The sequence below is a fragment of the Alligator sinensis genome, unplaced genomic scaffold (genome assembly GCF_000455745.1).
Source record: "Alligator sinensis unplaced genomic scaffold, ASM45574v1 scaffold970_1, whole genome shotgun sequence".
Taxonomy (NCBI): domain Eukaryota; kingdom Metazoa; phylum Chordata; order Crocodylia; family Alligatoridae; genus Alligator; species Alligator sinensis.
Window position 1 is genome coordinate 1,770,655 of NW_005842094.1, and position 9,776 is coordinate 1,780,430.

The following is a 9,776-nucleotide window of genomic DNA, read 5'->3' on the forward strand; positions in this document are numbered from 1 at the left end:
TCATGAAGTGGGAGTTGGTTAGAAGATTTAAAATCCCAGTACCAAATCATTGCCCCGCCTCCCAGCTTCTCCTTACAGATCGCTTGTTTTCTGTATATAGGTTTTTACTGCATTGAATACTAAAGCTGAAAAAACATCTTTAAAAACACAGTGTCAGATGATATAAATATTTTATCTTGATTAAAATGTGATACATTCATAAATATATTTGCACTGTACGACCTTCTGTTTTCCAGCATCTCTCTATGCTTACTTCTTATGTTTGTGGGTCTCACCTGAAAAAGAGGAACAAATGAACTAGAGTGGACATTTCACTCTTGGCTTGTGGTACCAGTTCTGGAACTCACTGGTCTCAGCTTTCTAGTCCTGGAGGTCTGTACCAAGTTATAAGATGGTTCCGTGTTACCCAAACTAAGGCTACTGCACTCATTTGTACTTTTGACACCCGCATAATTTCATTTAACCTGTGAAAAATCTCTTGCAACAGCCAGTACTTTCTTACAAAGTTGTTACACTTCAGGTTCAATCATTAAAGGCATTTATGTTTACAGATCCAGATGAAGAAGCTCTATGCTGACTAAAAGGGTGAAGAAAAGGTCAAAACAAGATTTCACTGCTGCATGCTTTCACTGCTGGTGGCGTTCTGCCCTTTTCCCCATTTTATAAACTAGTAACCATGAAAAAAACCTACATTACTTACCCCATAACAACTTTGTTAGCTTGTCCCCAAGGAAGTAGAAGCCTACCATTTCTAAGTAGCAAGTGAAAAAAAGCAGTGCCTTTCCAGCTCTGCCTAGCACTTCTAAAATTGGGTATACCCAAATCCCAGAGGCGTGATTTACCCATATTATCCTAAAATAAACAAAACAGAATTAAAAACATAACTAGAAATAAACAGAACACATTTTTCTTATGATTACAAAGCTACCTTTGTTTATTTCTAAAGATATGTGGAAAATCTCAAGTTTAATTCCTTCTTAAGTGCAGAAGAGCATTAGGCAATTAGTTCTTTTCAAACAAACATTTTTAAAAACTATTACAAATCTGCAGATAATAAAGAGTGTTACTTGGATTTGTTTTTGCTTATGGTAATTGTTAGGATTATTTTTATTATTAGCATTATTGTAGCATCTAAGGGTCCTATTTATGGGCTAGGACTCCATTAGTGGAGTGGAAGAAGACTAGTGCTTGCAGAGTGTTTTGAGATCTTTGACGGAAGTCTCGTGAGAATTGTATCATCATTTATTAACAGTAATAATTATTTCAAATTCTCCAACAGCCACAGATAACGTGTTTAGAAAATGGGAGTTTATTATAAAATTATTTAATGAGGTTTATCTTTTTTACGCGCAGGTAAGAAAGATAACCGATTATGGCTACCGAGGCAATATGCAAAGTGACAAACAACGTTGGAAACAAGAGAGATAAGTGGATGCAGAAGCATGTTATCCTTGAGCAGGTGCTGATGGAAGCTATGTACGCACGAAACATTGATGGGTAAAATTAATGGAAGCATTTACATGACATTACCCAGAACTGTGTGGCTAGTGTCAAAGTTTTGACTTTTCCCTGTCTCCTGCAATGCCAGCTGAATCTCCTACATTTTCAAAAGTTTACCTAGAACAAGTTCCTGAAAACAATGATAGCAATCGTCATGTTCTCTCACAGGTGACCAACTGAAGTCTCTAAATGCTACAGTGGCACCAATTACATGAATTTACTGCTAGTGTTAAAAAATGGAGCCTAAATGGAGGTCATTACTGATTCTGCTGCTGTGATCCCTTCCTACGATCCTACGTATAATGAGTAGCAGTTGCATAAAGTAACTTATACTTTTTCACTGGAATGAGTTTAGACAAGTAATGAGCCATGCCAGTTACAAATAGGTGCCATACAGGGAATTTTACAGTATGACCAAATATGTTTGCTTGTGGTTTTCTTTTTACATGTATCAACACTTAGAGTGCATACTGCCTTGTCATGTAAATGATGCACTGTTCTGAAATAACAGCTACTACACTGGAAATCTTTGCTGTTTAAGAGAAGCTATAATGCCCCGTTTTGTTTTTGTTGTTTTTTTAATACAGATGCCCCACTTGCCTGCCATGAGACTGTTACACACGCGGAAGAGAAAATCCAAGCACCAGAGGAACAGAGACATTATGGTGGGGAGAAGATACTACAAGGGTATCAGTTTGCAGACATCCAGTCAACCAGAGTACCTGGAGAGCAGATTTCTAGAGACAAGGCTGTGACTCAGTCGCATGGAAGCGTGTGACTGAGGAAAAGCTAGAGGAAGAATCCAACTAGTGTGGGAAGAAGAGCCAAATACTAGATTTGCCATACTGGGTGGACAAGAAAAAAAAAAAAAAAAAAGAGCAAGCATCTAGACTCGTAAGAAGAGAGGAAGGAACAAAGGACACCAGAGCGTGAGGAGTAATGAGAACAATAAGCAGAAGACGAGAAAGAGAAGGAAGGCTGATCTGTACAGAGAACTGAAAGAAAATGCCAAGAAAAGTAGGTCTGTGACCTGGGGACTCCTGTTAGGGAAACATTAATAAAGAAAGAAAAAAACAACCAAGTCCTATGAAGAGAGTAAATCCAGAGAACTGGGAGGTGTGATATCTGCCGAGAGCAAGGATATGAGATATGGATTGGTCTGAAAAGCATTCTGATGGTAATGTAGAAAAAAACATTGATTTTGATGCCACCAAATTTCTGCTGGAACAGATCAAGGATGATTACATCAAACTAGGGAATGCTTGAAGTAATGGAGGTTCAGGTGATCTTCGATGGAAGAAAGAAGACAGATGTCTTGCTTTCTTTCTTAGAGAAAGAAGGCAAATGTATGACAGGATAATGAATGAATATCAAAACAGTCCAAGGACGGATGACAGTGGAACATTTTGGATGTTCACTCACTCGGAGGCATTAAAGTTAAGAGGACTCTTCTCAACACATGGCCTCCTCCTACATCCCTGGGGCACTTCCATGATCCAGGCTGATAAATGCAAACAATAGGTTTAAGCTAAAAATATAAAAATAAAGTTGGAAAGTGTGACGTAGCCTCTCCCTCCACCCCCCCCTAGTTTTAATATACAGCTATACAAAAATCAGGTAACTGGGAATACGTGAAGGACTGGCAGAGGGTAGGCCAGATAGACAGCAAGGAGCAACAAAGTACTAAGTTTGCGGGGACAGAGAGTTTGGCAGACAGACTTGGACAAAGGACTGTCTCTAATGCGACTAGGACAGTGGTTCCCAACCTTTTCAGACAGTGGTCTGGCAAACTGCGGACTGGAAGAAGCAGCCAACCATCCTGCAGACTGGCAGCCAACCGTTCATGGCCTGGTATTGGGCTGCAGCCTGGGGGTTGGGAACCTCTGGACTAGGAGACATGAGTGTGGTAAATGAGAAGCAACTGAAGCGTTTATACACTAATGCAATGAGCCTAGGCAACAGGAGGGAGAAACTCAAACTGTTAGTGCAATGTGAATGCTGGATAGCAAAAGAGATAACAAACGCATTGTTTTTATAAACTGCATGGCTGAGAGAACTGATTACACATCTACAAATGAGTTTAAAAATAAACAGTTACAGAAATGTTACAAGTGTTTGTCTATTTTATTGGATGTAAAAATAAAAAAAAAACAAAAAACCCCAACACTTCAAAATACTGCAATTTACAGGCCTTATAGAACAACACAGTATCACAAAAGGCTCATTCACCAAGCTGCCAAAGGGTCTTACTGGTGCAGTTAATTAAACGTTGCTACTGAGTCAATGAATTTTTTCAGTTTCTAGCTCTGCACTCTCTGTACATCATCCCCGAGTGAGTCCTTATTTCCATCACAGCCATGATGCCAAAAAGAACTAAAAGTTCCACAAGCAGGAGAATGCTACAAAGCTTCTACACAAAAAATTCCTTCCTTCTGTATATCCCCATGTTATCCAAACAGAGGTTTGGGAATTGACCCTCCCTATTCTGTCAGGTAGGGAGCGGTGGAAGCAGTGTCAGAAAGCAGTACTGGCAAGGAAACATGGGAGAGCTTCTAGGCCTCTGCAGGCCATTACTGTAGAAAGAATACTCTGATACAAAGAAATGAATCCGGCTGAATATGGCGTTATAGTTATTGTTTAGTTCTCAGCTTTTTCGTGTTGCAAAAATTCAGGCAATAATGCATGAAATAAACATATGGAGTGTGTTATGTTAAGGTGTGTTATCAAATGCTGTAATTATACTGCAGCAGTCCCTGAGAAGACCTTTTTCTATCTTCAGTCTAAGTATTCCAATGATATCTTTTGACTGTGATTTGCTACTCTAATATCTGCTCTTTTAATATTAGACTACTGCACTGTATCCCACCCAGAGATACATCTTTAAGCAACTAGAAACTGAAGCAACAAGGATATTAGTACTCTAAATCCTCTCTGGAAAGCAAGAGGCAGCTCATTCTGATCCTAGAGCAGTGCTGACTATGAGTTTTAGTATCTGAACTGGTTTGGGATCTGTGTTTTTAAGAGGCCACTTCTCTGGCATTATTACCATATTTAGTGCAGAAGTTTGAGTAGAGCTCTCCTTAAGGAAAGGGAGCTGGTGGCAAGACACTTTTTCAGGGGACCTCACCTTTAGAATGCAGTCCTTTAAACCAAAGCAACTCAACGGTTAATATTCAGAGCAAATCCGCAAGGTCTATCAATTTACCTAGGCTTCTGGCCAACCCAGGCTATTCTAAAAGTTCACGCTGGAGGGTGTAAATATTTGGATTGAAGATCCCCGATTAGTCATTTTCCAAACTTGTGACATTTTGACTAGATACGGTTCAGGTGCAAGCTTTATATATGTGTGCCTCTATTTTCAAATGGACCTGAACTTTTAAATAAAATTGACTATGGGAAATTCAGAGGAAATTGTAAAGAACTTTTTGCCCAGGGCTTACTCGAATTTGAGGGAAAGCTGTACAATTTTAAAATCAAATGTACTCAAAACAAATGAAAAGATCCAGGTGCCATTTTAATATATTCATCCCTTATAACTAATAAATAGGCTTTTAAAATGTTATTGGCTTTGCTGCACTGGAATCTTTTCACTAGTCTGCCATCTTTCACTGTCCCACTGAACTCAACCACTCTCTCCTGCATATTGTTTATCCTTCTGTGACCTTACACTGAAAAAAACCACACATTTTATGGAACATTTCATTTTATATATTCAGACATTGCAACCTTAATTTTGTGAAATATCCTTTGAATGATTCCTACCACACCAAATAAGCAATTTATTTAGATCAGGGTGGGCAAAATGCGACCTGCCAGGACATTCCATCCGGCCCACAGGGCCCATAAAAAATTTAGAAAATTAATATTAATCTGCCCCTGGCTGCCTGTCATGTGACCCTCGATGGCTTGCCAAAACTCAGTAAGCGGCCCTCTGCCCAAAATAATTGCCCACCCCTGATTTAGATGTTTTGCCAAAAAAAGGCAATTAAACAATGGATAAATTGAATAGTTCAAATCTGTCTCTGACATGGAAGTGAGCAGCTAGAGCACTCTTCAAAAGGCCAAATAATAAGAGTCAGTACAAGGTGTGCCAAAAGAGTGCCCTGCAGCAGCAGCTGCCTCTCAAGAATCAAGCAGGCGTTTGGAGCTGAGCGTGGACATAAACCAAAGGTGCGGGCAGTAGAACCCACTTGTAACTAAAGAAATACAAAGGCAGCAAGCATTTTTATCTTGTCTATTTGTATATTATATTGCAGTACAAGGACTCCGAATAAGAGCTCAGAGTTAAAAAAGATGTAATAAATGTAACAAGTCATATAGAGGGTAACAGACTCATTTTTTTCTTCATGCTTTTTAAAAAGCAATAGAGCTAATGTAAAGGGTTGAAGGAATAACAGAGCAAAAAGAATAAGGAATTATTTTGGAATTTAAACTATATTTCTGAAAAATAATGACTACCTACCAAGTGAGGTATGAAGAACCAAAGATGCTGAGTCCTATTATTCCCTTCAATTTATGTGGATACTTATGTGGACAGCTAACCAGTTCTATAAGTAGTAGTGGCAATATAGTGGTATGCTGAAAATTAAATCCAAATACAACAGTTTGATCTAGAAATAGCAAATTAAAACAACAGATGTCCAAACAAATTATGCGAGTGTGAGACAGCACAGATACACAGTTGGTGAAAACTTGAAAAGAGCAAAAAATATTTCACTAGTTAGAGAAGACTATGAAACACTTATTTGTGACATATTCCACCCTTCATCAATATACTCTACTTTGTAAAAGGTGTAGCCAACTCTCCAGAAATCAAAGGCAACATAAAGATGAAATAAAAAGCAAATGATTTTTTCAGCAAAGTTAAGATGCCCACTGTTGATTCAGGGTAAGAGTGACTGGATCCACACTCGTTAAGGTCCATGGCACAAGATGGACAATATTCAGTGAACATTCAAGAGCATTCAGATATGGAACTAAGGCACAAAAAGCCTTGTCTCCATAACTTTTTCCACTATTACATTCATGAATCTCCATAAGTTATAGTGATGATAGTTACAGAATATTCACATGGCCAGTAGCTTTCTCACAATCCTTACATCTACAAGTAATACAGTCCTGAATACCACGACATAAAGAAAATATTTATCCACTAACTTACCAAGTTACTTCTTCATGCATAAACATAACAGGACTACACGTATGTACCTAAGGATAAACTCAATGATCCTAAGAGAAAATAATTAATATACTTACCATAGTATGATTAAGCCAAGATGGATTAACCTCATCCAACTCTTTTGGGTATACAAGTTCTCTGTCATATGCATAGAGGGTCCAAAATGTTATGGCTACAAACTAAAAAAATCAATTACATGTAAATCAAGAGTACTGTATTGTTCTGACTTTATATCTACCTTTTTCCTCTCTGAGAAAGGCATAAAACCTGCATTTAATTTTTATGCAGAGCCAGCCAACCTATAATCAGGCCTCTGCGATCTTGACTTCTGCACTCAGAATGCATTTGTGCATGCAAGAAAAATACTAAGAATTTTTTTCAGTGCAGTTTTTATTTTAGTACTTTTACTACATTAAGCCATTTGGGTCCTTTTCTTGGCTACCTGATTCTCTTGTGGGAGTCTGTAAGGGCAACAGCAGTTCAAGGACTTAATCTGTAGATATTAATTATGTTCAGAGAAAAAGCATTTCTCTTCCTACAACTAAACCTGAAAATGTGGGGTCAACCTACAGACAGGGTCAGATGAACATGGAAAACCACTGACATAGACCATTTTGAAAAATATAAAACATTGGGTGCTAATAATTATCTATTTGGAGGTAGATTATTTTAAAAAGAAAAAGTGGGCGTTAAGACTATACTTTTTAAAAATTAAATTCAGAGGACATCATCATTTCACTGAAGAACTAGTGAATAATCTTCAAATCTTCATCAAGCCGGCTCCCACTAAGGTCAATAGGAATTTTGTGAATGGTGTAATTGAGTACAGGATGGAGGTGGGCAATTTGGGCTGCGTTTTGATTAGCATTTATGGGAGTGAAAGACATGAACATGAAACAATAAAGAAAAATTAAATTACTTGCTGGTGTGAACTCAGAGTGTGGAAGGGTCTGTTTGGGATATAAAAATACAGTGCAATTAAATAACAGTTTAAAACATAAACCCAAAGATTGGCAGAATAAGACAAGTACAGGAGCTACAGCAGCAAGTTATCCCATGCTTTATTAAATATATAAGCTCTTTGTAAACTATTTTCTAAAATGTAGGTATTTCTCCAAATCTTCATTTTCTACAAGATGCAAGAAAACACCAGGCCTTGTGGACAAAGGACATTCAGTTAAGTAAAAACCCATTGCATGGGCATTATTTTGCAGCTATCAGATACAAAATGAAATAATCCAGGGAACAGGAACTAGATCCCAGGTGCCATCCCATGTGTATCCAGCTACCCTAACAACGAGGTAACAGTTGCATTCCCTTGTTTGCCCTCTTTCTGGACCAATGGTTCCTGCACTCTTAGTCTCACGCTGGTCGAGCTTCAAGAGGCACGTGCCTACCACACAGTCTGTAGGGCATTAAGGCATCTCCTAGGAAACTGCAGCCACGGGTTTAAACCCCTGGATGCTGCACCCGTGGGCTAGATCCCCAGCCCCTACCCACCTTGGAGAATGTGTCTGCAAGGTGGATATACAAGGTGGATAGTACCAGCAACACTCGGTTTTAATCCAAGTGGCCACAGTCACCCTGCTTGTCCATGCCTTGATGACTGGATCACGCCTCTGGAGGCTTAGGCAAAGCTGAGATGCTGCTCCTGCTCGTGTCAGGATTGTGTGATGACCAGGGTGCTTCAGCATATGCACAGAAGCCTAAGTTTTGGCATCCAGGGCAGTCAGAGACGTGGGGCGGAAAATTTTCCAAAACAGAAAATTTTCCAGTGCTTAATTTTTCCGTGGGAAATTTTTTATTTCTAAAAATTCATTGTTTCATAAAATTCATTAGTAACAATGAATGGATACCAATACAACATTAGGCAAGCTTGGCAGTTTCGAAGTTTAATTAATGTTTCTCAGGTGATTATCCCTAGGAAGTGTGTGAGAGAGTATATATATATGTTTTATTGATTTGTAAACAGGAAGATAAATACACGCACATAATAACCCAAACCAAAAATCAAGTTATGAATTCACCTTACTGGCTGTGCAGGACAAATCAAAACCAAAGCACAGTTCATATCGTGCACAGTTCTCTGGGTGTGCTAAAATTAGTGTCTCAACAGTTTTCAGTGCCTTCGTTTTTTTTTCTTAAACGTCAACAAGCAACGTAAGGGAAGTACATGCTATTGTGTATTGTCTTTACATTTTTACAAGTTTTCCAATAAAAATAATTTATTTCCACATACAGCTTTGAATTTGTTTGAATATAACATTTAAACCACATTAAGTGGGCCGTATTTAATTTTTTTCCTAATCAAATATTTCAGTTCAAATACTTGTGGCTATTGGGACATAAAACTAACGGGGTACTTTTTTAGCTGTGTTTACGAAATAGAAGTCAAATAAACATGCTAAAATCAGATCACGCTCTATTTAGGGCACTGGGAAATTTTCCGTAAATTTTTCCAATTCAACATTTTCCAGCAAACCCACATCTCTGAGGGAAATTTCACAACAAGAACTTAGATGAGGCAAAATGGGCAGCGGATTCCTGGATCTTGAAGTTTAGATGCAAACTCCCACCTGAGGCTCCTTTCTGGATCTCATCCCTCAAATACATCAAACCCACCACGTGGCCGACGTGTGGTCTGGCAGCTCAACCCAGACTGGGCCTGCGAGGCCTGACGTACCAAAGACCCCGATGGAGCTCAGGGACGACTGGCACTTACCAGCCGCTTTCCACGATGCCCAAAGAGCAAAGGGGCAGCAGCGCTTGCAGTGGGGCCAGACAGGCCCCTCTCCTGGGGTCCGACCCAGCAAGGCGGTGCCACAGGCATCGCGGCCTTTGCCTGGGCCACTTCTGCCAGCCAGTCCTTCCCCAAGTTACTGGAGCGGGCCCCGACTGGGCCGAGCAACCACCTACCAGGCCAACGGGAAAGACCAGCACGGAGAAGATGAAGTCCTTCAGGGGCAGTAGCCGGGAGATGCTCCTCTGCCGGGTCGGCAGGAACATGTGCACTGCATCGATGAGCGTGCACAGCCCAAACAGCACCGTCTGCAGGATCTGCAGGACACGCGTGTCACAGCCCGCTCCCCTCCCCTCC

General features: G+C 39.7%; 1 protein-coding gene across 1 annotated transcript in view; it reads right to left on the minus strand.

The window, feature by feature from the left end:
- Positions 1-207: 207 nt before the first annotated feature.
- Positions 208-9,776, minus strand: part of LOC102380820 (androgen-induced gene 1 protein-like) — an 11,769-nt gene continuing 2,200 nt past the window's right edge. Inside the window, exons 3-7 of the mRNA XM_006024088.3 lie at positions 9,596-9,772; positions 6,757-6,858; positions 5,963-6,078; positions 701-852; positions 208-275 (exon numbers count right to left, since the gene is read on the minus strand). Coding sequence (XP_006024150.2) covers positions 250-275; positions 701-852; positions 5,963-6,078; positions 6,757-6,858; positions 9,596-9,772 — 573 coding nt within the window. The 3' untranslated portion in view covers positions 208-249. The remainder of the gene's footprint in view (positions 276-700; positions 853-5,962; positions 6,079-6,756; positions 6,859-9,595; positions 9,773-9,776) is intronic.